Source organism: Pantherophis guttatus, chromosome 13, assembly GCF_059756535.1.
Source record: "Pantherophis guttatus breed Tessera chromosome 13, ASM5975653v1, whole genome shotgun sequence".
In the NCBI taxonomy this organism is placed as follows: domain Eukaryota; kingdom Metazoa; phylum Chordata; class Lepidosauria; order Squamata; family Colubridae; genus Pantherophis; species Pantherophis guttatus.
The window spans coordinates 15,450,068-15,467,719 of record NC_142075.1 but is presented as its reverse complement, the minus strand read 5'-3'; the positions used below and the strand labels follow the sequence as shown (position 1 = coordinate 15,467,719).

Sequence of the window (17,652 nt, the reverse complement as noted above, 5' to 3'; positions counted from 1 at the left end):
ACTTAACGCACCCTGCTCCATAAATTGTGTCATCTGTTGGGTCATCTGTTCAAAAATTTTGAAGCCCACCCCTGCATTCAATGATCCAAAAAGTGGACCCTGCACCTGGGGGAATATGCTAGAAAGGAGGAGGAGGAGCTGGCAAAGGTGATTATTGTGGTGTTGTTGTGATAATTATTTTTGTTATTAGCTGCCTGGAGACATGATATTGAGGTGAGCAACCATCTACATTAAATAAATTGCCTTGAGTATCAGAGAGTTTATGTCTTTCAGAACCAAGCTGTTGGACAGGGTTCAGTGTTCAGAAGATGTAAGATTTTCTTCTTATCTTCTCATCTGTCTCTTTTGGAGTTGAGACAAGGTGATTGAGCCAAGAATCATGTTCTCCCTGCTGTGTGTCAGGGTTCCAACAGATGCCGTAATTAAATCATGAGCCTCGAGCCAAGCTTCAAAAGAAATCCAGTTATTTATTACGAGTTTCATGTCAGCAGTTCCAGGTGAAGCCAACTGTGACCCCATATAATTTACATCCCAATCATGACCGTTTACCCCCTCCCCCACTCAATCACATTCACCAACAGAGCAATTTTGCGAGTTTTAGAGATCACTCCCCTCCGGCCGCTGTGGGTAACCCTGGGAGACAGCCTTGAGAGAGATATGTCTGGAATGCGCTCCTGTCTTTGGCTGCTGTGCTGCTTCATCAGTTTCCCATCCCCCTTGCCTATGGCAACTCAAGAGCAGGTCAGAGGTGCTTTCTGAGTTGACACTGTGGTTCACAGATTATGTGAAGCTGCAGTTGGCTCAATGATGGCTTATTGGTTAAATGACAATTGACTAGATTCCATGAAACCTACCTGAAAACCCCCAAACCAACAACCTACATTTGTAGGTTAGCACAGTGTGACTCCAGTCTTTCCTTGCTTTTGTGGCGGGGTGGGGGGGAAAGGCTAATTTTGCTTTTATGTTACCAGCAATAATTACCTATCAATGCTGGGAACAGAGGAAGTCCTCATGCAGTCATCTGGAGCTATCCCAATACTTTGTAGGCTTGGTTTGTCCCTCTAATTCAGGGAAGGATTTTCAGAATTACACAACTCTTAACTAACTGAGCCTCGAGGCCAAGGAAGGAAGCTTTCTTAGAACATGGTCGATTAGAAAAGCTGGAGGTTGTCTCCAAATAGGCAGATGTCAGGGTACATTTAGATCCAAGTGGAAAAAAAGGGGAAAAGGTCTCAAATTTTGTTGACTTTTTGTGTTATTATTGTTATTTCATCTCTGGCTTGGATCTTTATTTCCCTGTAGGTCGTTTGGCAGGGCAGGCTAAGTGTGGAGATTAAAGGAAGAGAAAAATCAAGATTTTTCTTTTTACAATGTGAAAAAAAAATTGGTATTTTTTTATCCTTAATATATTTACACAGCTGCTCAGCTACTGTTGAAATACTTTCTCATGAAGCAATATCTGGTGACTGGCATCATTGGGGGAGGAGTGTCATGGAAAAAGAACCTGGGTCAGAACTGGGAAACTACCAGTTTTCCAACACATCTGAATGAAGGACCACGTGACTGTCTATCCATAGAGAAAAAGGGGTTCTGACCCAGTAGGGGACAGCTGGATTTGAAAGTCTCCTTTGACATTCTGGTGAGCCAATATACCGGTAATGTTCTGATGCCTTGTGAGAAATCAAATTTTCGGTCACAACAAAACATAGTTGAACAAAGCAAAGTGTTGTGGCTCCATTGCCTGAGCCTGGGCTATCGACAGATGCAGACTCTGAGAGTGAGAAAGAGGAGTTGGCAAGGCCTCCCTCTCCAGGACCCTCCTCTCTGGCAATGCCTCCGGAGGACACCGAAGGGCAAGAGATAGGCCTAGAGCCAAGCACGTCCCCGCAGCCACAGGTGGACAGCGACGAAGGAGATAAGTGCTGGCTGGATCCTCGGCAGCGGCGCAGGGAGAAGCGTGCGCAGCAGAGGGGAAGGCATGCCAGAGATTAGCTGAGTCACTGGACCACACCCCACAGGGTATAAATGTGGGTGTGGTGGCCGGTTCAGTTTGTGACAAGCAAAAACTAGAAATAATCCATGATCTCTGTGTTACTGGACTTCTGCCTGCCTTGTCGGACTGCATTTGGACTAATCTTTGTATTGTTGAAACTTTGCCTGCTTTATCGGAATGCTTGCAGTCTAATCTTTGTTTTGTGTGAGTAAAGTCTGAATTGGCAGCTAGCCACTGGGTTGCTGCCAGCTTTATCTTCAAAGATTTTGTCGTGTGGCTTATTAACTCTGGGCCATCTGTGGGGGTGCGTGTGTGGGACGGGGACAGAACACAAAGGGCCAGCTGTGATGATTCCACAAAAATTGTTCCTAGCAAGAGGGTACTGTCAGTTTTGGAAGCCATATTAACGCCGGAAGCTTCCACGCTGCCACCTTCTTGTGCTTGGAAAATAAGGGGGGGGGATTTAGTAGAGAGATTAAATCATAACATAGCCATAATAGCATTCATTCATTCATTTATTTATTTATTTATTTATTTATTCATTCATTTATTTATTTATTTATTGGTTCGATTTATATGCCGCCCTGAGTCTCCGGAGAAGGGCGGCATATAAATTGAACCATAAATAAATAAATAAATAAATGCTATTATGTCTATTGCTGGGAGGCAGAGGCCAAAGGGTGGGGGCCAGGAGGTGGGTGGGGCTACATTCAGTGTATAAGACGCACCCAAATTTGGGGAGAAAAAGTGTGTCTTATACTCCGAAAAATAAGTACTTCTCTCCACATTTGCAAATTATGTCCATGTATCTCCTTGGAGCAGAGGCTTCCAAGTGATGATTTCTAAAAAAAAAGTTTGTTTATCTTCAGTACCAACAGTCTTTGAGAATGTTCTCTAAATGAACCTTAACAGAATAACACAGTCGGAAGGGACCTTTGAGATCTTCTAGTCCACTCCCCTGCTCGCCCGCCCTCTTTGTCACTGGACTTGAAAACCATTTTAGGATTTTGATTTTTTGGTACGGTACTAAAATGCTTTATACCGTCAGCCACTTTGCAAATTCGTTTGGAGAAACAATATGTAAACATAAGCAAAAGAAAGACGAAGCGGAATCCTGTATTATTTTTTAAAAGTAAATCTTAAGTATAATCATTAAATCAATAAAAAGAACCACATTATCCTACAGACCGAAATCAACAACAGCCCTTCATTCTGTGGTAAGTAGCTTATGACCTTTTATTATTTTAATGAAATGTTAAAAGGCAAGTTATTCATTATATCGACACACAAAACTGCTTTTGCTACATACAACGTTCAGAAGTACAAAACACATTTTTTTTATCCACAGCACAATTCCACACACTGACATGAAAGAGTTCAACAGAGATTGATGCCAATGGTAAGAAAAGTCATTTAAATAAAACCTGACGCAAAATAACCTTCCATCCAGAGCAGAGAATGAACACATTGTGATCTCAATGGGAAATTTTCAAGCATTTTTCCCCCCCACTGAAATAAACTCGGGATGATTTCACCATTTATTTCAGATTTATAAGATTTATACAAGATTTATATAGATTTATAAGATTGCTAGTGGGTGGAGATCAAAAATATTTCCCTCTTGCCTTCATCTAGGAAGGATCAGAAGGACAGAAACTGGAGAAGAATGGGATGGCGGTGAGAATCTTGAAGGAATTTATCAGATCAAAAATCTAGGCTGAGCCAGATTGTATAGTAATGGGTGAAACTAATCCAGTGTACCGAGCAGAAAACAAACTATCAACTACACAGTTGCTACGTGTGTAGTGTAAACTCAATTCATATTAAAAATATTTAATGTGACGATTTACAACAGGGGTGTCAAAGTCAATTTCATTGAGGGCCACATCAGGGCTGTGGTTGACCTTGGGGGGGCCGGCGGGGCGTGGCCAGCTGGGTGGGTGTGGCCAGCTTGACACCACTCACTGGGCGTGGCTGACTGGATGGGCGTGGCCAAATGGGTGGGCGTGATCAGCTTGACACCACTCCCCAAACTGCTGGCATGTTTCCTCTTTGCATTGGGTAAACCGGGAGGAAGCCACACTGGCCCGATGTTTCTTCGCATTGGGTAGACCGGGCCGAAGTGATGCGGATAGATTGGGACAGCCCCGCGGGCTGGATTCGACCACATCATGGGCCAGATGCGGCCCACAGGCCTTGAGTTTCACACCCCTGATTTACAGTATATTAATTTGTCAATAGTCCCACCAGACTGCCTCAACTATTCTGCATTACGGTACTTTCTTCCCAACTAAGATCAATGTTGCATTAAGGATGACCAGAGGATGTTTGCACCTAATAGCCAATATCTTGTGTGTCCATGCAGTTGGTAAGCAGGAGACGCAGATGGATACTATAAAATCACCATCATAGACGACACCAGCCAGATCACAGAAAAACTCAGAGAAGTAGTGCAAGATCAGAAGATGTGGAAAGACCTGGTCCATAGAATCACCCAGTCGGACATGACTGAATGGATAACATCATCATCATCATCAATGTAAAATATCTGCTCCTCCATAGCAGTGGTGGATTGCTCCCAGTTCGCACCGGTTCACAAGAACCGGTAGTAAAAATTTTTAGTAGTTTGGAGAACCGGTAATAACATTGGCTGGCCATGCCCCCGAACTGGTTCCCGGCCCACTTACCCCGCCTACCTCATCAGAGGCTTTTTTTTTTTACTTTTAAAAGCATTTTTTCTACAACCTCTTCGGCTGAAAAAATGCTTTTAAAAGTTTTTTTAAAAAAGCTTCTGATGATCACGCGGCTCAGCTGGGATCTCAGAGGCTTTTAAAAGTATTTTTTCTCTTCGGCCGAAGAGGTTGTAGGGAAAAAAAATACTTTAAAAGCCTCTGATGATCCCAGCTGACTTGCCTGATCGTCAGAGGCTTCTAAAAGCATTTTTTTTGCAACCTCTTAAGGTTGTAGAAAAAATGCTTTTAAAAGTAAAAAAAAAAAAAGTTGGCCACGCCTACCCAGTCACATTACCTCCCACAAGCCACGCCCACAGAACTGGTAGTAAAAAATTTTAGAACCCACCCCAGCTCCATAGTCATTGCAAAATGTCTTAATAGTACCCCAAACCTATCCACATTTAGTAATACCTCCCTTCTATTTGAAAAACTAAGCTTTATTCTTTCTAGCTGTCCCTCAAAGAAACTCACCCAAATGAAACAAAATATCTATTGGGTAGCCTCTATAATATCTATTATATATTATACAATCTATTATGCAGACTGCACATCTGCCAAACGTTTAAAAGAGGAGTGATGAGAGAAGCATAGTGCATATAAAAATGTATACACTAACACCAGCTTGGGGAGAGGGTGGGGGGAGAAAATCCATCAATATTGTTAATGCTGGACTAAAATGAATTCAGAACTTTGAAAAGGTCGGCTTGCAATTCCATATTTTGCTTTCTAGCCAGGAAAAGAAACCGAACTATTTATAGGCACTGATGACCAAAACAATGGTGGAATTCACATGTAACATGTAAAAATTGGGATTTTTAACTTCAGATTTGTTGGAAAAACAAACAAACAAAACACTACACTGGCTTGGTTTGCCAATAACTTTAAACCATGTTGTTCAAACACTGTAAAAAAAAAACATCGCTTAAGGCTTAATGCTATGTACAAACTGAGCTAATTTACTAATATTAACAACACTAATTTAGGCTTTTTTTTAAAAAAAACTATGGATTGAAGACGTTAGAACAAGGCAGAGTGAATCTTATAAACTAGTGAAATAATCTGGACTTTTTAGGCAATTCTCAATTTTCTCTATTCCTTTTGTCAATATGTAAAAACAAAAAAGTGGGCAGAGTACAGAAATAACTTTAACATCACACAAAGAACATCACGTTAAGCTAAATACAAATAAAACTATATTATGGCTTCGAGCTGTGTGCAACCAGCCCAAAGGTTGGAACTACTTATTACATTCAACTTGATTACTGCGAAAATAATTTCTTGTTATCAAGTGTGAGAGCCAGACATCAGAAGTGTTTCCTGCTACCCTTGGTTCACATCCTTTCTGTTGACATTATTATTCTTATTAGCTATGTTTGCAGGATATGCTGGGGTGGGCTAAAATAGGATTGATCATCTATAATTCAGAATGTTGTGAGAAACAGGCATCACCTTAAATCACAATGGGGTTTGGATACAGCATGTTATGCAAATGCAGGAATTATTTTGGTCAACTTGGGTTTAGCAAAATTGGTGGATCCAGCCACTTTTTCTTGCTTGTAGTTAAGACTATTTCTGGTTGAATGTAAAAGTTGTTCCTTCGGTCTTATTCTGGATCTACAGCTACAAATCTGCTGGACTGTGTCACATCTGCGAGTAGCCAAGGCACTGAAGAATACTCAGTGCACACGCCAAAACTTGGCTTAACGCAATTTGTAAACTCAAGCATTGGTTTGTAAACCATGACTTATGGCTCAGCAATAAGTGTGAACTCAGCCACCTGTGGCGTAGGGACTGATTCATTTTTAAACCCATGGCTTAAACCCATTGTGCTATTGATAAACTCAGCTGCAGTCTGAACTTGTGACATTCCATCAATAGGTTTATCACTGATTGTATGCAATGGCCTCTCTCGTAACCTGGGGACACAGACCTGTAAGTCCCATTATACCTGTGCCAGGGATGAAGGAGGCTGTATCCCAACTCATTTGGAGGGTGCTAAGTTCTGGACAATCAAGGATTCTGCAAATTCATGTGTAAAGAAAGCCACAATGACTCAACAAGTGTTGTTCTTCCTTCACAGAAAGAAAAGGGAAGATTGGATAAACTGGACTAATGCAATGACATGTACATATCTCTTGTTCCAAAGAGAAGAGCTTACTAGATCTCAGCCTAGATCTACTAGATCTCAACTGCCCTTTAAGTTTCTTTTATAGATTCCATGCGATCATGCACCCTGTCCAAACAGCTTCCTTTGTTCCAGACTTCCCATTTCTACAGCAAACTCAAATCCAGACAGACAGAGAGACAGACACAAAGAACTGATTTCGTATGATACTAGATATACAGATGGTATAAAAATGCCTACATCTTCAAGTTTAGCTGGATTTAACATGGAGTTAGAAAGACCATAAACATTTTTTTTTTTTGCCAGAAAGCACCAGATTACAGGAATGTAACCTTACATTCAAACTGGTCTAGAATGACTATAAGATAAATAACGAAGGCATTAACACATGCATGCACACTTTCCTCGAGAAAATGGGTGAGCCACGTCATCACTGGCCCAATCTCACAATTGACTGGCCACTTAGTGATCCCTGCCACAGAAGTCACAATCTTTCTCTTAATCCTTCTTTGCAGCCACAAGAACATCACATTTCAATAAGGTGGCTTGCAAAATAGGACACCACCAAACAACGGTATGAACAAGTAGATTTTGCACTGTGTGGTATACTTCGTAACAACATAATTTCTATGCACTATATCCACAATATATTTCTTTCAGTGTCGTTGATGATCTACATTAGCATTATATTTAGTGCCAATTTTGGGGTGGAGGTTGTGGGTGGGGAATGGTTGAAAGACTTTGAAAGAGCTCAAGAAATTTTTAAATTCTTTTAATCAGTCTGTGATTTCTTAACTTTCGGGCCAAAATTTATATATATTTTTAACTGTTTTTTAATATTTGTATTCTATGTTTTTATCTTGGCTGTACACCGCCCTGAGTCCTCAGGGAGAAGGGCGGTATATAAATTGGAAATTAAATTAAATTAAATTAAGTTAGTAAGAGTTACTGTTGTGGCCTGTTGGCTACCAGTCCCTCCAGCAGCCGAATCAAAGGAGGAGGAGGGATGGGAGTTAGCGTCAGCATCAAGGCAACCTGAGAGCTCCATGGGGGAAAAGGGAATGGAGCTGTCAGAGAGAGAGAGAGAGAGACAGAGGCGGAGCCTGGGCCGTCCGTCAGATGGAGAATTGACAGCCTCCAGAACTGGAGGTGGCTGATGAGGAAGAGGAGGAACAGCTGGGTCCAGTGCCTGATGCAAGGATGTGCAGAAGGCAGAGGAGAGGAGAGCGGTGGAAATCCGTGGGCTGATCCTTGGGACGGAAGAGCCACCGCTGCTAGCGAAGCCCCACCCTTGCTCTGGGGATAAAAGACAGGGGGTGGAGATGAATAGGCGTGGCAGACAACTATTCATCTCCCTATCGGACTGCGGTGAGAGAGAAACTTTTTGCCGGGGCTGCTGGCGCGCCTAATAAAGGAATCTTTCAATTAAATTCAGAAGGTTTGTTGTGTTTGGGGATCTGAGTCAGAACAGTTACCTTACTAACTTGAGCCCTGAGGCACAGTGGTTAAAATGCAGTATTAGAGGCAAATGCTGCCCACAGCCTGCAGTTCGATCCTGACCGGATCAAAGCTGACTTGGCCTTCCATTCTTCCGAGGTCAGGAAAATGAAGACCCAGATTGTTGGGGGCAATATACAAATAATGCTTCTACACTGTAAACCATCCAGAGAGTGCTGTAAAGCACTATGGGGTGGTATTTATTATTTATTAGTTTGATTTACATGCCACCCTTCTCCGGAGACTCAGGGCGGCTTACAATGCCTTAAGCAATAGCCTTCATACTTTTGTATATACTTGCTTGTAGGGCTTTCAGTCCCCCCTAAGCGGTGTTCTTTTTTTTATACAAAGTCAGTTTATTGCCCCCACAATCCGGGTCCTCATTTTACCTACCTGGAAAGAATGGAAGGCTGAGTCAACCTGGGCCTTGGTAGTACAGTGGTCTAAAGCACCCTGTTATTAACACAGCTGCCTGCAATTACTGCAGGTTCGAATCTCACCAGGCTCAAGGTTGACTCAGCCTTCCATCCTTTCTAAGGTAGGTGAAATGAGGACCCAGTTTGTGGGGGCAATAAGCTGACTTTGTATAAATATACAAAAGGATGAAGGCTATTGCTTAACGCATTGTAAGCCGCTCTGAGTCTCCGGAGAAGGGCGGCATATAAATCAAATTAAAAAATAAAATAAAAAAAACTATTAAAAAAAGAGTTAATTGAAAACGAATGTGTTAGCATGTCACAGATCTATTCTTTTTACTTAAACACAAAACAATGCCACTTCATTGTATGTTTTTCTATTACTGCATGTATGTGTATGCAGCATAGGTTTCTGTACAAGTACAATTTTCTATGTATGTTTTTTTTTAATTGCTACAAAACTTTACAAATAGGTGGCAAGGAGCATCATGAAGCATAGACAATCATGCCGAAGGTAAAGTCATATGGCACAGCAGCTTTGGTTTCAGTTCTGATATTTTTTTTTATCCTACAGTTCCAATCTAGAGCAGATCCTAAGAATAGAGAAGCTGTCCCTTTTCTACTCTAGCCAATAAATGTTTATCATCCTGGACATTCTTGGTCTAAACTACAACATTTGTGATCCAGGATGGCTACTATTGTTGTTGTTGCTTGTTACTATTTTAACTGATAACTTCCACATGTTCAAGGCATCACACACACACACACAAAAGGCATCACAAACATTCAACCTACTTTGACCCTGGTTGCAATGTGAGCTGAGATCTGGTTACAACCTCACAACCATAATAATGCTATACCTTTGTGTTGTGCATAGTCGGTGCCACCCAGAGGTGGACTGCTGGGGGTTCGTGAGAACCTCTAGCTAAGATTCTGTGCAGTTCGGAGGACCCCTCAAATCCCACTCCTGGCTGTCCCTGCCTACCCCTCCCCTCCCCGGAGTCCCCACGTGACCTGTTTTGGCTGTACGTAAGTGCAGGGCGCGTGCAGAGGCTCGGGGAGGGCGAAAAACGGGCCTATCGTTAAGTTCTGGCCTCCAGAGGGCCTCCGGAGCCTGGGGAGGCCATTTTCGCCCACCCAGAGGCTCAAGTAAAGCCTCCGAAGCCTGGGGAGGGCAAAAACATCCCCCCCCACCCCGTGGTGCAGGAGGCTGACTAGGCCATGCCCACCATGGCCATGCCCACCCAGCAACTGGGCAGAGAACCCCTTGTTAAAATTTTTGAAGCCCACCCCTGGTGCTACCATATACTCAACCTATATACTGTATATATGCAGGAAAAATTTAGTTTAGAATTACAGTAGTTAGGGCCTTGCTACCCTTGTTAGTCAAGTTCTTCTTTAATGGGTTGGGCTGCAGTGATTAAATCCAGAAATGCATATCAGGCAATTTAAGTATCTTCCCCCAGTGAAGCAGACTATGAAGACTGAACGGTCTTTCTTTTCGTCCATCCCAGCCCAAGACTGCTATGCATTACTCATTAAGCAGTGTCCTTTGTTCAAAGTTCTAGAGAAATCTGGTGGGTTTGTTTTGAATAGTGAGTGAAGGATTGGCGCACCTAATATTTAAGCGTGGAAATGGGAAATTAGCAACGATTCACATTCTGATGTTAAAGGCTCAGGGGAAAAAAAAAAATCACAACGTGCCTCCCCATTCTTTTTCCCCCCCTTACCTTCACCCATCCAACCCTGACCTCTTCTGCCAATTTGGAATGAAATACAGATAGTCCTCAACTTACAACAGTTCATTTAGTGACCATTCAAAGCTGCAACGGCAATGAAAAAAGAGACTTATGATCATTTTTCAGTTACAACTTTTGCAATCATCCCTACAATCATGTGATCAAAATTCAGACGCTTGCTAACCGGTTCAGACTTATGACCACTGCAGCATCCCGGGGTCATGTGATCACTTTTTGCAAACTTCTGGCGAAGCAAAGGGGGAAGCCAGATTCACTTAACAACCGCGTTACTGATGTCTCAACTGCAGTGATTCACTTAACAACTGTGGCAAGGAATGTCGTAAAATGGGGCAAAGTTCGCTTAACAAATGACTCACCTAACAACAGAAATTTTGAATGTGGTTGTAAATTGAGGACTGCCTGTACAAATTGAACCCTTATACGAATCTTGTCTAATACGGTGTAAATTATTAGAACTTGCATGGTTAACATTGGGGGAGGAGAGCAAGTTATCTCAAAAGAAAAGAACGGAGGCTCCTTGTATAAGAGCTTCTATGATAATGTTAACACCAACAGACAAATGAACGAACAAAAACCAGAGCCCAGGCTACATCAGTAGGTTTTCCCCCAACCCTGTGTGCCAGAGCAGGTTATCTGGCAAGATAAATTTACTCGGAAAATGGTGGAAACATGCCCAAATCAGCAAAATCTTCTATGTTGTAATTGCCAGTCCCTTGTGTTGGATCCCCTGGAATAGGTAGCATATCCTGTGGAAGAACGAAAAAGCAAAAGAAAATGTGATTTTGGTTTAACCTGGGGATAAAAAAATGCACTCGTTTGAAATTTCTGCAATTCAAGACCAACGCTTTGTTTTGTTGCCAAGGAGTTAACTGAAAAAGGAGCAGAGCAAATGGCAAAGAAATGCTTCCAAAATAAAAGTTAAGACCAAGGGTATCTCTACCTGGTATCCTTCATCAGCTACCCAAGGCTGTCCATGAGTCAGCCGTGATCTCCTGATTTTTTTGAATTCAATGCTGCCCGATAAACGTAAATACATTCACAATACATGCATACATTTCCCACTGTGCTTATACAGCCCATTTTCTGTCAATCTCTAGTATGTGGTAAGCAGTGGTGAAATCCAATTTTTTTTACTACTGGTTGGAGATCCAAGTTTAGGTTTCAAGAGACGTGGTGGCACAGTGGTTAGAGTGCAGTACTGCAGTCTACTTCTGCTGACTGCCGGCTGCCTGCAATTCAGCAGTTCAAATCCCACTCAGCCTTCCATCCTTCCGAGGTGGGTAAAATGAGGACCCAGATTGTTGGGGGGTAATAGACTGACTCTGTAAACCACTTAGAGGGCTGTAAAGCATTGTAAAGCGATATATAAATCTAAGTGCTGTTGCTATTGCTATCTAAGGAGCTCTCCTCCTCTGGATGTCTCCAAGCAGAGACTGGATGGGCAGTTGTTATGGATGCCTTAACGTGAAATCCAATAGCTATCAGGAATTATTTGTAAGCGTTGCTATGGCTCCTTCCAATTCAATGACTCTATGGAATCCCTAAAGCTAGAACTATGGTGCCCAAACATATTTTGGTGGTTTGCACTTACCTGGAACACTTCTGTCTGGCTAGTTTGCTGGTGAGGATGCTGCTCACTGTTTTGCTGGTTATGGTGCTGGCTTTGCCATTGGGACCAGACCTCTGAAGGCCGTCCTTGAAACTGTCCACTACTTTGGCTACTTTCTGCTGAAAGAAACAAAAACAAAAAGGAACCACCGCGATGATTCTTGTGAGAAGCACCCCTTTCTGTGAAACAAAATGATGATAATGATAGCACTTTATCTGTGGGTGAATTAGCGCCAGCACTGGGAACCTTCAAATGCCTGTGGATCAGACTGAATCCGTTAGCAACAAAATCCCGGCAGACAGAGCCTTGGTAGTACAGTGGTCTAAGGCACCCTGTTATTAAGCTGGTTATTAAGACCAGTTGCCTGCAATTACTGCAGGTTCGAATCTCGCCAAGGCTCAAGGTTGACTCAGCCTTCCATCCTTTCTAAGGTAGGTAAATTGAGGACCCAGTTGTGGGGGCAATAAGCTGACTTTGTAGAAACACCGCTTATGGGGGGGCCAAAAGCCCTAATAAGCAGGTATATACAAAAGAATGAAGGCTATTGCTATAAGTGCATTGTAAGCCGCCCTGAGTCTTTGGAGGAGGGCGGCATATAAATTGAACTAATAAATAATAAAATAAATAAACTTGCACTAACTTTTCTATTTGTGAATGTAGTCCAAAACGCCGACTTTTTATATTAATATATTATATTCCATTATATTAATAATACAAACAATGGTATAATTATCCACATGTTTTTCCAGATAAACATCGTTTGATGCTGATCTTTTTAAAACAAATCCTGTTGGTAACTTTTGAGTTAGAAGAACCAGTGTCCTGAAAAATACACACGCTAGACATTAGATTCAGTGTCCGGAACAGCAAAATCAAGTTTTGTTTCCCCTTCTCCTTGCCTTAGGCTGGAATAATTCACTGTAGAACTTTCAAAAAAGAAAAAGAAAAAGAAAATAGATATTTTTTGTTTGCGTACGCTTTGATGTTTATATGCTCTCTCTTCACCTTTTGTTTCTGACATTTCCACTCACACCCTCTTCTGAATTTTCAGTGAAGTCTGTCTTGGTCAAGAATATTTTATTCTCAATTTGCTGAATTGAGAACACATCCTGTTCAATTTCTCCCCCCTCCTTTTTTTCCCCGGGTTTTTTTTTTTTTTTAATTCAAACAGGAGCAAATTGTCAGATGAAAAGGAATCAGCCTGGAAGAATACTGGGCTATTAGCCAGTCAGAATTTTTAAGTTTATTTTTTTTGCAATCACAATGGCCCTTATGCACACAGATAGTTCAAGTCTTGTATTTTGGCTAGCATCACTTTTGGAACAGTCTGTTCGGTATTTTATTCCAGAGAAAAGGGCTTGCAAGAGCCAGTGTCATGGAAGCTGCCAAGAGTAATAAAGATAACCCTTGATAGGGGCCATGGAGTCAAATCTTCTAGACCAGTGGGTGTTTGTTTTTTTTTTCATTCAAATTTGGCAACTTTAAGATATGTGGACTTCCAGCCCTCAAAATTCCCCCGCCAGTATGGAGAATTTTGGCAGTCGAAGGGCTCATATCTTAAAAGTCACTGAGTTCTAGACAATATTTTCAGAATATTGCTTTGCCTTCTCCCTCTTAGAGCTGAGAGAGGAACTACCCCAAAGTCACCTAGCTGGTGGGGCTAGAATTCAGTGTCTCCCAGTTTCTAGACTAGTGTCTATAACCACTACACCAAACCAGGGATGAAATTCAAAAATTTTCCCTCCCTCCTCACTCCTGGGGGAAGGATATTGCAAAATCTCCATTCCCACCCTATTCCATGGGAAGGATATTGCAAAATCTCCATTCCTACACTATTCCATGGGAAGGATACTGCAAAATCCCCATCCCCCCCCCCACACTCCTGGGGGAAGGATATTGCAAAATCTCCATTCCCACCCCACTCTGGGGCCAGCCAGAGGTGGCATTTGCCGGTTCTCTGAACTACTCAAAATTTCCGCTACCGGTTGTCCGAATTACTTAAAATTTCCGCTACCGGTTGTCCGAATTACTCAAAATTTCCGCTACCAGTTCTCCAAACTACTCAAAATTTCCGCTACCGGTTCTCCAGAACTTGTCAGAACCTGCTGAATTTCTCCCCTTCACAACTGACCCTTAATACCTGCTATTTCTATGATGCAATGACTACCCTATGTATACTATCTTGCTTTATTTCTTTTGGACAATTCTTTAGTTTTTTCAATACAATGAGTAAAAAAGTAACCACTGCAGCCTCCCCACAGTCATGTGATCCAAATTCAGAGGCTTGGCAACTGACTCCTATTTATGACGGGGCCCTGTGATCAACTTCTGTAATCTTCTGATGAGCAAAGTCCATGGGGAAGCTAGATTTGTGTTACTATCACAACCGTGTTTACTAACTTAACCACTGCAGTGAGAAAGGTCGGAAAATGGGGGCAAAACTCAACTTAACAGATGTCTCACTTAGGAACAGAAATTCCTGGGCTCAATTGAGGCCGTAAATCAAGGACTACCTGTATATATTAATGCGCTAATGCGGTTAAGAGCAACTTCCATACCTACCGAAGCCCGTCGTCCTGTTAGCTAGGCTGGAATAGGCGTTTCCACTTGGAGAAGACGTAGCTGGACTGGAAAGGGGGCTGAAGGAAGCTGGATCAGCAGGGTAACTATGGCTGGATCCAATGGCAAAGGGCGACGATTGTGCCTTGCTGGCTTGCGAAGGAATTTGCTGAATGGAGAGTAAACCCAAAAAAGTTGACATATCTGTCCACATTTCTCCAAAAAATAAGAATAAAAAAATGAAGCAATCCAACAGAGATCCAAGCTTAGCCCCGACAGCCTTGTGCATTACAATATCAGTGTCTTTTTTCAGGGCTAATTAGGTCATTTGCTTTCGTTTTTATTGCTTGGCTATTGTAACTCAAAGAACTGGTGGAACCGAAGAATTAACTTGTGGAACTGAGAATTAATCAGTTGGAACAGAAGCTGCCTTCAGAAATCGAGGGCGCTCCATCACTGGAGATTTTTAAGAAGAGACTGGACAGTCACTTGTCTGAGATGGGATAGGTCAGTGATGGCGAACGCACATGCACAATAAGTACCAAAAAGGGAGCACTTTGCACGCACGCTCGTGCTCATCAGGGCCCCGACCTGGAAGAGAAGCATGCACGCACCGGATAAGGTACTTCTGGTTTCTGGTGCACCGATGTGAGCTGGCCAGCAAGTCTTCTGGTTACTGCTGTGCATGCACACGTGACAATCAGCTGGCCGGCACGCATGCTCACGCCGGAAAACGGAAAACCAGCTCTTCCGGTTTCTGGCACTGCCTCACGCACAAAGGCCAGCTGATTGTCGTGTGCGCATGCCCGCCAGAAACCCGGAAGACGAACGGGTGATGCTGTGCATGCCAGGCAACATGGCTCTGTGTGCTGCTTTGGGCATGCGTACCATAGGTTCGCCAGCACGGGTATAGGTTCTCCTGCTTGAGCAGGGGGCTGGACTAGAAGACCTCCAAGGTGCCTTCCAGCTCTATTCTTATTCTTATTCTTATTCTTATTCTTATTCTTATTCTTATTCTTATTCTTATTCTTATTCTTATTCTTATTCTATCTATCTATCTATCTATCTATCTATCTATCTATCTATCTATCTATCTATCTATCTATCTATCTGTTCGATTTATATGCCGCCCTTCTCCAGAGACTCAGGGCAGCTTACAATGCATTAAGCAATAGCCTTCATCCTTTTGTATATTTATACAAAGTCAGCTTATTGCCCCCGCAATCCGGGTCCTCATTTTACCTACCTCGGAAGGATGGAAGGCTGAGTCAACTTTGAGCCTGGTGAGATTTGAACTCACAGTAATTGCAGGCAGCTGGCAGCTAAATGCTACTTTAACATCATTTAGTCCACTGCGCCACCAGGCTCTTTTTTTCTTTTCTTTTTATTCTTATTCTTATTCCTATTCTATTCTATTCTGTATTTTCTTTTCTATTCCATTCTATTCTATTCCATTCCATATTTTCTTTTCTTTTCTTTTCTATTCCATTCTTCATTCCATTCTTCTATTCTATTCTATTCTATTCTATTCTATTCTATTCTATTCTATTCTATTCTATTCTATTCTATTCTATTCTATTCTATCCCATCCCTTCCCATATTTTCTATGCTGTTCTGTTCTGTTCTGTTCTGTTCTGTTCTGTTCTGTTCTGTTCTGTTCTGTTCTATTCTATTCTATCCCATCCCTTCCCATATTTTCTATGCTATTCTGTTCTGTTCTGTTCTGTTCTGTTCTACCCTATCCCATTCCATCCCTTCCCATATTTTCTATGCTGTTCTGTTCTGTTCTGTTCTGTTCTGTTCTGTTCTGTTCTGTTCTATTCTATTCTATTCTATTCTATTCTATTCTATTCTATCCCATCCCTTCCCATATTTTCTATGCTATTCTGTTCTGTTCTGTTCTGTTCTGTTCTGTTCTGTTCTACCCTATCCCATTCCATCCCTTCCCATATTTTCTATGCTGTTCTGTTCTGTTCTGTTCTGTTCTGTTCTATTCTATTCTATTCTATTCTATTCTATTCTATTCTATTCTATTCTATTCTATTCTATTCTATTCTATTCTATTCTATTCTATTCTATTCTATTCTATTCTATTCTATTCTATTCTATTCTAGTCCAGTCCAGTCCAGTCCAGTCCAGTCCAGTCCAGTCCCATTCCCTTCTATTCTGTTAGAGGAAATGCAGACACAAACCTGATGGGATGCTGCTTTCAGGTGTTGTCGAGACAGAAGCTATATTCACTCAGGGATATTCCAAAGCATCCTTTGGAGAGGAAGTCTCGTTAGCACTCTACCTTCCAATATCCCTCTTGTGATCAAAACGATAAGAGCCCAAAATGTAACACACGATTGCTCTGCCCAAAAATAGATGTCATTAAAGCCAGCTTTTTTAAATTAGTTGCCATACCTGTCCGGAGAATGGAGGGCGACTTCCTGTCCAGGCGACTTGGCTTTGATTTAACTGCCGAGAAATCTGTGACAGGTTCTGTCCTGTTGACGAAGAGGACTGGATGTCGTTGACACCTGGCACATGGACCACAGATGAGCTGCAAAGAAGAAAATGAAAAGGGGTTTGGAAGATAGAAGATTGCTTGACCTCTAGTCCCTTCGTTCTACATGGACCAGTCCAGATATAATGGTATGTGAGGTCGAGGTCTTTGGTGCTCTCTGGGCTTGATAGTTTTCTTGAAGACATTTCATTGCCCAACTAGGCAATATCATCATCAATGCTAGAAGTGGGGTTTCTGGAGAGGAGGAGGAGGAGGAGGAGGAGGAGGAGGAGGAGGAGGAGGAGGAGGAGGAGGAGGAGGAGGAGGAGGAGGAGGAGGAAACTGTGGGGTCCTTGGCGTTTATGGACTTGGTTGTTTTCTTGTAGACTTTTTATTACCCAACTAGGCAATATCATCATCAATGCTAGAAAGAAGTGGGGTTTCTGGAGAGGAGGAGGAGGAGGAGGAGGAGG

At 42.2% G+C, this 17,652-nt stretch overlaps 1 protein-coding gene across 5 annotated transcripts in view; it reads right to left on the bottom strand.

Annotated features, from left to right (window-relative positions):
- Positions 1-10,142: 10,142 nt before the first annotated feature.
- Positions 10,143-17,652, bottom strand: part of ARNT2 (aryl hydrocarbon receptor nuclear translocator 2) — a 104,258-nt gene continuing 96,748 nt past the window's right edge. For 4 of the 5 annotated variants that reach the window (XM_034421392.3, XM_087877919.1, XM_034421395.3 and 1 more), the window contains 4 exons: positions 17,098-17,236; positions 14,695-14,860; positions 12,115-12,251; positions 10,143-11,269 (listed from right to left, as the gene is read on the bottom strand). In XM_034421392.3, coding sequence (XP_034277283.1) covers positions 11,171-11,269; positions 12,115-12,251; positions 14,695-14,860; positions 17,098-17,236 — 541 coding nt within the window. In that variant the 3' untranslated portion in view covers positions 10,143-11,170. The remainder of the gene's footprint in view (positions 11,270-12,114; positions 12,252-14,694; positions 14,861-17,097; positions 17,237-17,652) is intronic. The other variant, XM_034421393.3, reaches the window with a different exon arrangement.